At 30.5% G+C, this 15,869-nt stretch overlaps 1 protein-coding gene and 1 non-coding gene across 2 annotated transcripts in view; one reads left to right on the top strand and one right to left on the bottom strand.

Annotated features, from left to right (window-relative positions):
* The window catches only part of Smp_049390 (pyrroline-5-carboxylate reductase), a gene marked incomplete at both ends in the record, with an annotated part of 36,607 nt that overhangs the window by 1,637 nt on the left and 19,101 nt on the right, over positions 1-15,869 (bottom strand). The window contains one exon of the mRNA XM_018794708.1: positions 411-554. Coding sequence (XP_018649094.1) covers positions 411-554 — 144 coding nt within the window. The remainder of the gene's footprint in view (positions 1-410; positions 555-15,869) is intronic.
* On the top strand, positions 10,829-10,898 carry Smp_tRNA_00587_Gln_CTG.1.1. Its single transcript has one exon. It is a non-coding gene (tRNA).

Here is a 15,869-nt window from a genome sequence, read left to right on the forward strand (position 1 = left end):
CTTTTGTAATCATTTCAAATGATTTCTAATAGATTAATTATTGCTTGGCATAAACATTGTTGTACATAACATCAAAACTGAATTGAATTAGTTGTGATTATGTGATATAGTTTTTTTTTTCATTTTTTAAATAAAGATCAAAGCATTGCCAACGTAAATTTTCACCACATTTATGGTATAAAGAAAGATCTTTTATCAAAGATACTTGAATTGATAAATTGAGTCACTAAAGAAAACTGTGCCTTTATTACATTGTTTCGATATACACTAATCATTATTAAATAATGCTAGTACAACAACACATATGCTTAATTTGTAATTTAATTGACTAAGAACGTTTACTGTTTCAACTTGTAAAGCTTGCACTCTATCGTAATCATATACATAAAATATATGTAACCATAGTTTACTTTTAATTCAGTTGTATTTTTGCCTGTTTTTTGCATCATTACAGCAGAGCCTAATATAGTATTGACAATTAGTTTCTGTGCAATTGGGCGTGGTAAACCTAATAGAACACCAGCATCTGTAATTGCTTCAGTAATCATATAAATCTATAAAAAGAAATGAGGAAAAAGAGTAGACAAACAAATAAGAATTATATATTTAAAAATGAAATTATAATTTCAGACAATCAATGAAAAAAGGAATAAGATAATTATTAGGTGGTAATGATTTGAATTTTATAACAATGATAACATGTACACATTCTTGTTAATGATATTTTGTGAAGATTATTTTATTTTGTAGGTGGTATTTGTTACAGATTGAACTTAGTGCGGGTACATGAGAAAAGTGAGAAGCATAACTGGACAGATATTTCGTCCTAGTATAGGATTCCTCAGTAAGGCGTATCTAAAATACTGCGATGGACTGAAGTAATACAAGGAAAAAATAGTTATCTAATGGGCCCTAGCTTTCAACAGTATTAGGACTGAGGACTATTAGAGACGAAGACTATACAATGTAGTATAATGCTATATATATATATATATATATATATATCACTATTCGATAACTACATTACGTAATATCATAAGGAATACAAAAGTTACCTACTTTTAGAAAATAAACTACTTCAGCAATGATCTTCAGAATCTGTAGTTAATTTATTAGTTTCATTTAAATGAATGGCTTTTGTTCAGGAATCAATTAACTCATAATATTGTAGAATTAGCTAGCACATAACACTTTTATGGTTATATTTCAGACAATTATTCTTTGCTTATTCTGGAAAATAAACACACACACACACATGTAATATTATGCAACAAAAATATTTGAAAACGAATCTCGTTTACACTGAGAAAGTAACATTTATGCAAACAATGAGTGGATAGATTATCATTAAATGAATGGAAATGTTATTAGGCTACAAAATTATGCATATTTATGAATCATAAAATATTTTTTTTGTGTTTAGAAAATCAATTCATTGTGATTAAGTATGACTCGAATAAAGAGTATGTGACAATTATGAAGATGGTGAATACAACAGTTACTTGAATTAGTAATACAGACATAATAACGATTTTAGCAACAACAAAAAAAGTAGAGATAATAATGAACAAACGTCTTGTAATAGATAATGTAGGTAACTAATAAACTACATAATAATACGTACATTGTAGAGTTGATACTTTGTGTGTTTTTTTGTCACTCGGCAAAAAAACAGTAAGAAGTAGAGAAAGAACTTTCAAGATAAGCATCTTTCATAAAAAATAAAAAGTCAAATGTAGATTTATATTTTTTCCTATCTGTTTTTAATAAGGGTGCTGGAAATTGTTATATCTTGTAGCCGAGTGGATGCCCAGTTAAGGTATGACGTGATAAACCGCCAATCAGAGAGCAGCGAATTATCGATCGGAACAGTGACACACGTAAACCATACGAGCAGTCTAGAGTGCTTATCGATCCTGCTTCTGCCTAGCCCAGTCAGTTAAGTCCAGAACACCAATAACAGCCTCTGCGGTATGAATCCTTGTATTTCAAACATAATGAGTTTATATACCAAACAGACTGACCACATCGTACCAAGAAAATAGAAAATAACATTTGTACAAGAGTTAGCCAAATGTGGCTATGAATAAGCAGAGCAGTAATTGATAGACTGGGTATAACTCAGGAATGGTAAATCGTACAATAATAGTCTAAGGGTCAAAATAAAGCTCACAATGAAAGGGACGTGAATGTGAATAGTTTAATTATTTAGTAAATATACGATAAAAATTATATGCATAATATTGGTCCATAAATGTATCCCAAAGTTACCATTCATTAATGTCATCGGGATATAACGGAAATAAAAGTACTATGATTATGTAATGTTCATTAAATTTGTTTAAAATAGCCATTGAATACCACTTTTTGGATTAGTTTTCATAACAACAAATTCAAGGATAATACTTGTCAATTGAAAAGAAACTGAATTGTGAAGAACTTATCCTAAGAATTTTAGTTTAAATTATGTAATCCTTCATCTAGATCCCTTCTGTCCATTACCTAATAATAAGACAATTTTCGTCTGAATACAGTAATTTTGAAATGTGTTGATAAACAGGAAGTAATAATTTTTCGATAAGTAGAATTTTATAAATCAACACAGAATTAAGCCAATAGAATCATTTAGGTTATTTAAAAAGTTGATGAAATTTTGTAGGATCCAGAAATATGAACAATTTGAATACAGTTAAGTGATTAAGATGATGCATGTGACTTACGTAAATCATTGATAATGCCAGTCATACCGGTGGGGAAAATACGTCATCAATAGAAATTTACTGCTAATAAATGTATGTCTATTTGTGAGAACCTATTCAAAGTATACATACAAGCCATCATACGTTCAATTTTGTATTGGTATTGACATTTATTCAATTATTTACAAGGCTAGCCACTAACCTATTCGGTTTTAAATAATTCTTTCTGTCTACAATATAAGAAAATCCCGTAGGGATTCTTTGTCTCCAATAAAATTACATTGTAGAAAATAAAAAACATCGCTGAACAATTTCTACACCTCTACACTGTTCCCAATGTAAATAGACAATTACTTTAGACTATTTTTTTTGCAAAAATAATAGTTTCTACAAAATACAAAACATTAGATAATATACTTTTTAATTACTACTTAATAACCAATGAAACAAAGCAATGATTTGCATAGTAAACATAATTATGTATCCTTGAAATGTTTCGGAGTGAGACACGTGAAACGATGCCTTAAGCAACATAGTATAATAACTAGTGATTTTAGCAATACAGTCATCTTTACAATTCAATCTCAGTCGGTAAAAGAAATGAAAAATAATGCTTCATTCTACCCTGCTTATATATTTTCATTAGAGTTATATCAGCCTCCATTGTATAAATCATATACTTCAGACATACGTAGTTTATATACAAGCAAACTAGACTACATCACATCAAAAATTTGCAAATGATATTTGTACAAAATTAAGTCAAAAGTACCTGTTAGTGTTTGAGACTGTAGTTAATAAATTGAGAACAAATAAAGAATGGCAAATCGCATAACCGTAGCCGGTAGATCAAATAAGAGCTAATGATAAAAGGAGTACGAATATATATATAATCTGGTTACTTAGTAGTTATCCAATAAGAATATATGCAACAATAATCCATAAATAATTCCTAGCAGTTACCATTCTTTTATTCTTCATTCAGATATAACAAGTCCTATAGAAGAAAAGCAACGACTAAACTAGCTCAGTGATACCGTCTATGACTGTTTCATAAGAACACTATCTTCAATCATTATATAATGTCTATAAAAAGATTGTAAGACGAAAATAAATTTAAATAAAACAATATTTAACACAGTGTAGACCACTAAAAGAGGAAAGGCAAATTACGCTTTACATGAATTACATTACGAACTCATACGCGATTAGCATGGTGTTTTTTAAATGTTCTTTCGACAAAATGTCACAAATATTACCCGATTTTTATCATTAGAATCAACCTTAACCAGTGGGAAAGTTTCAAATAAAATTAGGATTTATAGATTTGATTAAAAATAATAATTACATGATTTTTCCAGATAACTTTAGAATATTTACCAATAAGATTACAAACTTTGAATATAGTTGAGATCATGAGTCAATTGAAGCTAGACCACGAGACCACCTTCTGGAAACTTTGAATATGCTGTTTGAAACACATGAAAAAGAGCGATTTATTCAATCAAAAATATCTACGAATCAATTCATCTGTATTGCAAATTTAACAGATTTATTTTTAAAGTTAAAGATCTGATCATGATTTGAACCGGTTTAAAAAAGTAAAATTTGAACGAATTGAAAACAATTTTTTCGTAGTTTAAAATTAAACATTCATTCGCTCAAAGATAATTTTACGCCCTACTCCATACAATACTAAAGACCTATTAAATAGAAAAACATGTCAATTACATTACTCGATTGTCATATGGCTCATCACGTGCCCCCAAATTATTTTGATGATTACATTGAATTCACGAAACACTACACAATTCTGCGACTCTCCCTCTAGTTAATTTCAAATGGGGCAATTTTAGAAAGGCAGTGGTGAACTGTTAAGTAATCGTGCATAACTGTTAATTAACGTTTAGTAAATGTCTAATCGGCCATCAATCTCCTGTATAAATGGGAAGTTTTTCAAGACCGCTATCCATTTGGAAATATTTTTTTGGAATATTGGAAAATAAAAACAATAAACTTGGAAGTATTCACATAGTTTAGGTTAATAGTAATGATGTAGTATGTATTGGTTGTTTGAATATTTCCGTTGATGTTATAGACTGTCGATGATCAGTCTCTTTTGACAAACGTGTATCTTGTGCGGATCACTTCGATATTGACATTAGGTCACAAAGATTTGAAGCAGAGATGGATGGTGGCTAACAATGAAATCCAGCACGCGCGTTTTGTCCGATTTTGGACTTGTCAGCTGAATGTACCTTGATCCTACAGTTGATGTTCACTACGGTATTTGAACCCAGAAGCGTTTATTCGAAACTCCATCGCACTGTCCACTTGGCTACTGAGTCCAAATAGTTACTCGATCCTGTGATAGGGTGAATTTTAATTTATATGAATTGGGTTTTTGAATATTCCTGTCGACGTTTACAACTGAAATTGATCAGTCCCTTTTAATTTATATGGACTCAATAGCTAGGTGGATAACGCAATGGCGTTTGAAGCAAACGGTATTAAGTTCGAGTCTGGGAGTAAACACCAACTCTGGGATGCATGTAATACTAACTGATGAGTCCCGAATGGGACGAAATGCATGTTCTGCATTCCACTGTTAGCCACCACCCAGGTTTGCTTAAAAACATTACACGGTAACTTTACAAATATTTTAAAACGTAGTTGCATATGTCGATAGATTTGAAAGTTGTTCTCTGTGCTATATATATGTTATTATCTGAATAACAATGGAAAACAACATCATGACCATTATAATTCATTATCCATATAAATAATGCTAATTAACCATTCAAACTTGCGTCTGACATCATAAATGGTTTATTTTGATATAACAACTATTAAACATCAATTTATTAACAAAAAACGTCAATCAATATATTATTATTTCACATAAAGTGATAACATCTAGAGAGAACTGGTAACAAGCTGTCAATCATTTCAAATACAAATACATGCTAACATAGGTATCAGGTCTTGAATTGGGGTTCATGCATAAGAAAGACAACCATGATCAATGCACACATAAGCTGTAATAAAAAACATTGGTCAAAATGGCTAATGTACAAATTGATATACACCGATACATTAAGTGAACACAATTTTTGTTTGTTGCTTTAGTTACATTTGGTGATAGGGGAAAGACTGTAGTGAAGTATGAAGAAAACTCTTGAACAACGGAAGAATTCTAATACATTATTGATTTCGTTCATCACTGTAACCTTTTAAATACTGTCTATCCTATTTTAATTGCTAAAAAAAAGCACAACTGATGTTTTTTCCTAAATTTTAGCCGACTTTAATTGGGACAAGACGTTTTATATTTGGGTAAGTAATGTGATAAGAAAAATTTAAAAAGAAAGCAAATTTGCTTTTCATTCAATCTATAAGCCAGATAATGAATAATATGACAAACATACCTTTTAAAATATTTTGTTTTCTCAAATCATACACAGTAAAGCGATGGGATTACTAGTGTTGTTGTTGCTGTTAGGTAAGCCTCAAGATGGCCACAAGACGAAATAGAGAAGATAAGTTTTTGGGTTTTACCAACGATAGTCAACATTAGAATGATTAAATGGCAGTCTTAAGAATAATTTTGATCAAGAATCTATCTATAGACTACATGAAGAGCAAAAGGTTACTGAGTATAATATGCATAATTATGTTATGAGAACTGTTGTTCTTATTTGAAGATAATACGGAGTGCCATTCAATGGTAAAATTTCTAGACGAAAATCTGTGTTTTCTATAACATTTCAAATGACATTTACAAAAATAATTTTAATGGTAAACGAGTAACAAGTGTAGCCGAATTAAATGGATAATTAGGATTATTACGTAATAATGAATCAAAGACATTTTGTCAAACCGAATTCAGGAATTTATACAAACGAAATCGTAAGAGTTTAGAACTGATCAGTGAATTACATACAAGAACAGAAAAACTCCAAACTGTGTTACATGGTCATGTAGATAAGTGTTTGAATAAAATTTGGTCTGAATTTCAGAAGCAAAGACCAGAAAGAATTTGAATGAACTTATATACCACTTGAAGTTTATGTGATGCAGTGTAATCCTTTATTTAAAAACGAACATCTGAATTCTAATTGTATAGGAACTTTTGTCTAAATTAGAGCGAACAACTAAAATAACTCATATTGTCATTGAATAAGAAAAAGAGAATTCAGCGAAGAAAATTTTCTTTTCGACGAAATCATTTACTTAAGCTGTACATTCGTATATATAGTGATATGGAAAATATATGTCTATAGGAGGCTAGAAAAGATTGCATTATAAATGGATTCGACAATAAATAACAAATGAGGTGACGTACTAATCAAGGGGTAAGGAAGAAAATAATTTATGGGTCAGATAATAGTTCAATTGACAGATATGAAGAAAAGCGACAAACACAAAGGTCATAATAATAATAATAATCTGAGTAATAATCAAGAAAACTTGTATAAGGTGGTAGGCCGCACAAAGCGATCGCTTTCCAAACGTGTCTCTGAACATTATCCAGCTTGGCTCCTAAAAGGTGAATGTAAAAAGATAACCAGTTCGATACAAGAGCATTTGATCAATTGTGAACACATTGCTCCAAAAGACACGTCTTTTAAGATAATCTATAGAGTTTAAGGAACCCGATAAAAGGGAGGTCGAATCAATATTTTATGCACTGCTGAGGCATTGGCAATCCGTGAATTCAAGCCTGAACTTTGCGTGCAGAAACGATTTGTCCAACCTCTTACCCTTCCTTGGCCCTAATTCCCTCATTGGGTACGTTTTTTTTTCTGTACTTTTATCTGATTATTATCGGTTTTTTTTTAAAAATTACTATTTTACATTTAAATTCTAATCAGTTATTATTATTATTACCACCTTATACAAGTTTTCTTGATTATTACTCAGATTATTATTATTATTATTATGACCTTTGTGTTTGTCGCTTTTCTTCATATCTGTCAATTGAACTATTATCTGACCCATAAATTATTTTCTTCCTTACCCCTTGATTAGTACGTCACCTCATTTGTTATTTATTGTCGAATCCATTTATAATGCAATCTTTTCTAGCCTCCTATAGACATATATTTTCCATATCATTAGAGCGAATAGTTTCACAGTATTTGGGCGCCGAGTTGATGTAAGATATTAAATAGGAATAATATATTTGTAAAACCTCAGCGAATGAATTTGAAGTAAATCCAACGTTTCGCCTGGCAATCTAATCGAAGCTTTTTCAAAGAAATATCTCCTTGGATTTACTTCAAATTCATTCGCTGAGATTTTACAAATATATTATTCCTATTTAATGGATTATAATCGGTTATTTAGGGTAAGGAAATCGTTGAAAAGAAGAAAGCTTGTTAAATCTTTGTAGAAAAATATCAATAGACCGGTCGCCTGAAAGCTACTTCTTGGAATATGTTATTACTGAATAATTTAGGTTGTATTCATTAAATATTACTCTAGTATGTCTATTTTTGAATTGAATATCTAATATGCTAGTAAGCTGAAGTTATTTGAAAAGTAGACTACGTAAAAATGATATAACTGAAAGAGTAAATTCTGCAAAATGAATATAGTGAATGGAAAATTCGTTGTGGTGCATGATTCAAACAAGTGGTCTTTAAGTTAGTAGGTGATTTATTCATACAAAATATTTGATAATAAAAGCGAAAATATGCTATGATGAATTTACAAATTAATTGATAGCTAAAATTATACACTAATTTTGTGCGGAGGCTGTTTACCTAATCATATTACCAATATTATTCAGCTGGATAGTCTAAGAAAGAATAGTTTAATCTACATACAATCCATATAGAGGAAAAATATCCGTCATCAAACTATTAGAATTGGAGAATACTTAAAATTTGTTTGACCCCAGTTTAGGACTCTTCAGCAATGCATAACCATGACCATATTAGTAATCGAATCCCGAACATTGAGGTCCCACGGTAAACATTATTGAGAAAAAGTGTGAATTCAATAATCATGATTTCACACCCAAGGCAGTACTCTCTAAATGCGGCAAAATAACTGTCCAATACTTCCTGACTTTCAATTATTATTCAGTTGATTTTGTAAGTCGACGAAAGCTGCCTTCAAACTGATATCATTAGATTATTCTGTCTAATAAAATATACTCTCTTCTTTTTTATCTGCTATTAGTATTGATTGTTTGATTGATAGCAAAAATATAGGCTGATATAAAATTTTATAAGCCGGAAGTCAAGGAAATCAAGTGTTTATTTATTGAGTTGATTCTTAATAATTTCTATTATATTTTACAGTTTACATCACGCTACCGAATGAACGTAATTCTGCTGTCTGTTATCTATTTTTATGGCAAATTTTATTCTTCATCGTAAACTGTTTTCTCATGTATAGAATCAATGCAATATTTAATAAGATTTGTAGGCTTATTTTAATAGAACAGATCATTGTAATTAGTTTTTGAGAAGTACTTCAACGTATTAAGAAAAGAAAATGACACCACGGAAAAATAATTCAGTAATATTAATATTAAACAATAGAATGCAAGTTGCTAGGTAGTTGAAAATAATCTAGGTTTCATGACGGTTCGATTCGAACCCGCCTTACTTAGCTTTGAAGTTCTATAAGTTAACGTTGAGCTAGTCGGCCAGAGACTGACCTCCTGTAAGACTGAAATAATTATAATGATTGGTAATTGGTCAGTGACTAATCAATGTGAACGTGAACTTCAATTATAATAGAAAAAAAATCTTCATAAATCAATCAAAATGTCAAAAATACATGTAGGCAAAATATATGACTTTTAAAATATGTTGAAGCCCAACACTATAAGAAAAGAGTAATAAAACCACTAGTTTTGAATGTAGTTTTCCCGACTAGTTACCCTTTGAAAATTACTAAACAAACCCTTTATGTGAAAAAATCACGACTTATACAGATTTATGGTAAATACGTGAAACATAAACTGGAATTTACGTCACAAACTAATAAGGGGCCGCAAAACAGTTAAAAATCTTGGAGCTTCAAGAATCTATTATCCTAGTTATGAAAACCTCGCGTAAAGATAAATACAGGATCGACTTCATTGCCTACGCATTTTCTGATAAATTCGCTGATATGACAGGAGAAAAGCAGAGGAATCAAATTAGTCTGAAAATCGATCAGTATGATATTGCAAATATGTTCACACAGTAAAATTATTGATGAATTAATGTTAAATACTACTTAATTAAGTTATACAAATCTGATTGCTAGTCTGACTATACAAAATCATATAAAAAGGTAGTGTATACGTAAATCGTTTTGATTTATTTTAGGAATTGGATAAATACTCATCATCAGTCTTTGGTCTTCACTATGCGTCATCATTTAGGGGTTTCGGTATTAGGTATACGCTAGCTAAGCATTTAGCAGTTTGACTATTGTCAGAAATAGTGTGGTGTATGCAAATAATGTATTTGATGAATGGCTTTCATATTTTATGAAGGCACCAGGTAGTTTTGTATGAAACAATAAATTGTTTTTCCCCAGTTACCTTTCAAGCACTATAAAGCAAATTTTCATAAAAATTGACCATTATCAAATGTTATCGATGAGCACAGTATCAACAGGTTTAGGAGAAAAGAATTTAAAGAGTATGGGTGAATTATAACATAGAACTACTGATTAGTTTTAAGAAAATCTCTATCATAAACTAGGTAGCATCTGAAGAATAAAAGAGCTGACTATACAATTAAACATGGGTCAATTTCGAGATAATGAAGAATATACTTGAGAATACTAATATTGTACAAAATAAAACTGTTGAAAATTCCTTTTTGTAACATCTGTCTATGTGTTGTACTAATAAACCTGGTGTTTTAGAAACAATGCAGTATAATCACTAACTTATATTTAAACTATTAAACGGTAACATCGGATAAATTTTAGGACAAAACTTACTAACCGGATAATTTAAATAAAATATGAATGTTAATTATATTTATTACAATGATTTTAGACATGCTTTTTATTTATAGTAGACCTGCTTTTAATTTATAAAAGTAACTAAAAACCGTTGTGGTATTCTTCTTCAGTGTCTAGATAAAATAAAGTGTTGAGTGATGACTCTACTGGCCTCGTAGTGTAGGGTGAGCACTTCGGACTCTGAATCCGGCGACCCAAGTTCGAATCTTGGCGAGGCCTTGTGATGTGAAGAAAAGTGTCAAATAATTTTCTCATTTTTATTTAAGACTACTTATTTATTTAAAATGTATTGTTTCTCAAGAGTAAAATTAATTGTAATCTACACACAGATATTCAATTGTAATCAGTCACCTTACTGAGTATTTATAACAAACTTTGTTTACATAAAAGCTATTAAATGTTTTTAAGTAGTAAAACACATACATATGTATACGTTTCAACCAAAAAATTTGAGAAAATCCAACTTAAGTAGACTAAATTCCTGTTTTTACTTAACCAAATACTTAACTGATTGAAATTACGAATTTTGATTTGAACTAAAAATATTTTCTAGGTAGGTCTGGGTGGTGACTAGCAATGGAATGCATGATGCGCGTTTTATACTATTTGGAACTAGTAACTTGTATATACCAGCATCTTAATACTGATATTTACACAGGGACTCAAACCCAGTACCGTTCGCACTTGGCTACTGAGTGGAGATAGCCACCAGCTTGTGCATTGGGGTTGGTTTGAAGCGCGATGTAAACATCAAGTCTAGAAATGCAGGTGCGTACAGCTGACGAGTCCCAAAAAGGACGAAGCACACGTCCTGGATTTCGTTGTTGGCCAACATCTATCTCTGATCGGAATTCCTGTGACTTAATGGCAAAGTCGAGGCTGTCAGCATAGAATGCACTTTTATTAAAAGAGACTAATTCATTGTAGTCCTAAATATCAATGGGAAGATTTAAGCAATCAGGACAAATAAGTTGAAAGTTTTTCTAAGCTAATAAATTTTATATTTCTGAAAAAAGTGAAGAAATAATTTTACAAAAGGTTTGTTTTCGTTAGGAACAAAAGAGTAAACATCTTTAATTTAGTGTGGAAAACATTTCAGTAACACACAGCATTGTAAAACGACCATCTGGAAATTCTTAACTGAACGATCTAAAGTCATTTGCTTTGCTTAGGAAAAAATCTTTTACATGGATTCAGAATTTTTCATCTTTTTTCTAAATGATACATTTGCACGTAATATTTTCTACGTAAATTTGTAATATGACAGTATACGGAGACCTTTGCTCACTACATTATTGGTAGTAACCAATCGAATGTTAAAACATAAGTGTGCGAATGTCAAATTACTATCTTTAAATGCTGATTTTCATATATACATATATATATATATATATCATTAGGCGTGGATTTCACCATATGGCTTATACTGACAATTAAATGAACCTATAATTTATAATTCAGATAAGTCATAAACACATGAGATGTCCAGAAATCCAATAAAATTATCTTCTAAATAACTGAATACATAGTTTAGTTGATCCTAACGAAAAAAAGGAACTTCCCTCATAAATTATGATAGATTAATGTTATTTTAAAAAGCTTCATTCGGTGGATTTCATATTTAAAAAAGAAACTATAGGACTATAGGAAATAAAACAAATCAGAAATTAACAATACAACAGTAAAAATTTCTCTCAATTATTCAATAATGAAATAGATTGGTTGGTAAACTTTAACACGATGCACATATATACATATAACTGATACGTATTTTACGTGGTACAATTACATTTCGAGTTTCCATAGGCATGATTATATATATATATATATAATTATGACAGGATTACGTTCACTAAGATGAATTCCATTTTGTCTAAGTGTCTGGATCTAATTAAGTTAAACATGAAACTTAATTTATTGATTACAATGTTTATCTTTTTTTACTACATGAGCTTCGTTAGATTGCATTGTTAGACTTATAATTAATATTCAAAAGCAAAAATAATATTTAAAAGCGCAAGAACAAGGATCCTAGCAGAATAGCGTGAATTCACTTTATTTCGTCAGCTGCTTACAACCTGTGATATATAAAAAACAATTACAAAATGGGTTTAAATTACTTACATGAAAGAGTTTAGTCGGAAGTTATGTTGAAGACATACTAGTATAGCAAGGGTGTAAATAAATTTAATAGACTGAATAATCTAAATGTACATCTAATGTAAAAGAAATTTCTACAACGTTGGTTGCAACAACAGTTCAGACGGCCAGAAACAAGTGATTACATAATGACTAATCGCTGATAGGAATAAAATGAGTAAAGTTCAGTTAATATAATAAGATTATTGATCTGGAAAATAGTTGAAATAAAAAGTCAACGATGTAATAAATGCGAGGAAAGAATAATAACCATCCCCTTTTAAATCTCACGGAAAATATTTAACTCCGTAAAATGCCGTTTGTCCCACACTGAAAATATGTTTGACAAGACCGAAATATTGAACTTTATAAATAGAAAATAGTTAGGATATTAATAGACAGAATAGATCATATATATATATATATATATATATATATATATATATATATCATACTATCGGTACTGTGGTGTGGGTTGCTTATATCCACATACGTAGTGTATGACGATAGTCAGGTAGAGAATGTATTTCACTAGAAGATCGATAAGGAGAGAACGGAAACGAAACACAATTGGTATGAAAATGGATTGACAATAATAATCAGAGACTATGGACTGATATTTACAGAAGGAATGGTCAAGATTGAGACAATTGATTGATAGTTTGCAAATTAACTGTTTACTATCTAGCTGTCAGATTTTAGTGAGATATTCTGTAATTTTAGTGTCAAATACATACGGTTGTCTCCACTCTTCTTCTTGTTCACTACAGTATTACTTTCACTACATTTATTCATAGGTTCGAGACAGTGATATTGTGTTTCTTTTCCAAGAAACAAAATTCAGATCCAGACGATAATGATTGTCTTTTTTGCATCAAGGAAAAGACGGTTTTGCACTGAATAATAATAATAACAATAAATTATTCAGCGTTAAAGACATAAAAAAGTACAACTTATTTATTTAGGTTCATATTTATTCTTTTACAACGCAATAAATTATTGACAAATCATAGTTGCCTTGATGAACAGATAAACAGTCGCATTAATCGATAGAGAGAAAGACGTAGCATTGAATCTGTCGTTAGTTTTAAAATGATAAAATGGTTAGAAACATTAACAGATAGTGGTGAATTTGAAAAATTCATAGTTGTAGAAGTAGAGATGATACATTTAATTATGTCATTCGCTACTAGAATTTATATTAATGAACATTATGCTACTGAACTGATTGAAATAACAAAGTACACGTGATTAGAACAAATCAATTGTTTTAATATGATCAATTTGAAATGAATAAAAATATAATGTAACTCTTGAAAAAGAAACTGTATAAACTACAGTAGGGTATTGGTGGATATTCAAATGATAATTTTGATAAATCACTGACCGAAACATGAATTAAATTGTTTAACGACTGATTAGGAAGAAGTATATTTGATGGTGAGATGAATATAGTCAGTTTAATTCATATAAATGAATAAACTATGAAATTCTCCAAATTGGCTATTACTATTGGTGTTGTTTTTTACATTCAAATTGAACAGCTGATGAGTCCCATAATAGAACAAAACGCTCGTCTCGCGCTTCCAGGTTTTCAATGGTGGTTTAGTTTATTTAGATCGATTCGTGAATTCAACTTTGAAAATACTACGATCTCCACAAACCCCCGTATTCAACTTAACACTTAGTATTATTTGCACTTTTTGAGAGTTTCTATTTTATTGTGAATCATTTGAAGAAACAATCACAATGCATTTGTTAGTTTGGAATTATTCCATAGTGTTAATTTATTATACAACTTCGAGTAAAATGTCGCGTTAGTCCATCCAGTTAAAAAAACGAGAAAATATGAAGTCGAAAACTTAGTGTTAGTATTTTTCAACTGTAAACCTAGTTTAAAGTCATAGTTGAAGCACTATGCTAACCACTGAATATTATTTGTTTTCATACGTCATATATTCCAATATAAACTTTGAGCAATCCATTTTCAAGCTAAACGCTAATCAGCATATGAATATTACATTTTCATTAATTTAGTCATTAGGTAGTGATACTTATTGCCAATGATCGCTCAATTGATTCTGGTTCCCAGTGATGTTTTCAAAGTGATGTCAATGTTTTTATTTCAAAAATGGAAGAAATAGCTCATAAGTAACAAATAGAATTAGGATTAGTGCATCACAATCATCGCACATAGAAAAATCATAGATGCCTTAATTGATGTTGCAAACAAAAGGATAGTATATTATTGAGATCATAAACCGATCAATGCTAGACCATCATTGAAAACATGGAAGCACTAAATGGCCGTTTCGCCCTAGTATGGGACTCTTCAACAGTGTGCACCCAAGATCCCACACGCGGGTTTCGATTTCGGGACTTTCAGTCTCGTGCGCCAACGATTAACCTGTAGACCACTGAACCGGCATCTAACGGTGTTAATGTCTAACTACGACCAATCCACGATATTGCGCCACCTTCCACTGTTTTTGGTGTGTAATTACCTCAAAACCCAACACGGATTAGCTCCACTGGTCATGCCTTCTCACTAGAATTCTGAAAATTACCTCTCGAAGCTAGTCACTAATGCTTCCAGGTTTTTAATGGTGGTCTAACATCGATTAATTCATGATCCTAATAGAAACTCAACAGTCTCCACAACCCTATACTGACAGTATATGTTAAGTGGAAACATGATTGAGAAATTGAGACAATAAAAATTAAGTATACAAAGTAGAAAACATAAAATAAAAAAGATGTAACATTCAAATATGAATCGACCAGAACGGAAATATTCAACTTTATTACACTTTGCAAGAACAATGATAAATGTGGCTATCCGGCACAAAAGACTGCAACATCTTACAATCCCTTAGTCTCACTTTAAACCGTACAACAGTAAAAGTTTCAATTCTTGGAAATTTTAAAAAAATGTAGTAAATTTTTCGTCACAGTTGTGTAAAAATACTATTTACCAATTGAATTCATACGTTGATGTTACCTTACAGATAGATGATGGATAGCAAAACAAAAATCGAAATTCGGTAGTGA

This window comes from Schistosoma mansoni, chromosome 1, assembly GCF_000237925.1.
Source record: "Schistosoma mansoni strain Puerto Rico chromosome 1, complete genome".
Classification (NCBI taxonomy): Eukaryota; Metazoa; Platyhelminthes; class Trematoda; order Strigeidida; family Schistosomatidae; genus Schistosoma; species Schistosoma mansoni.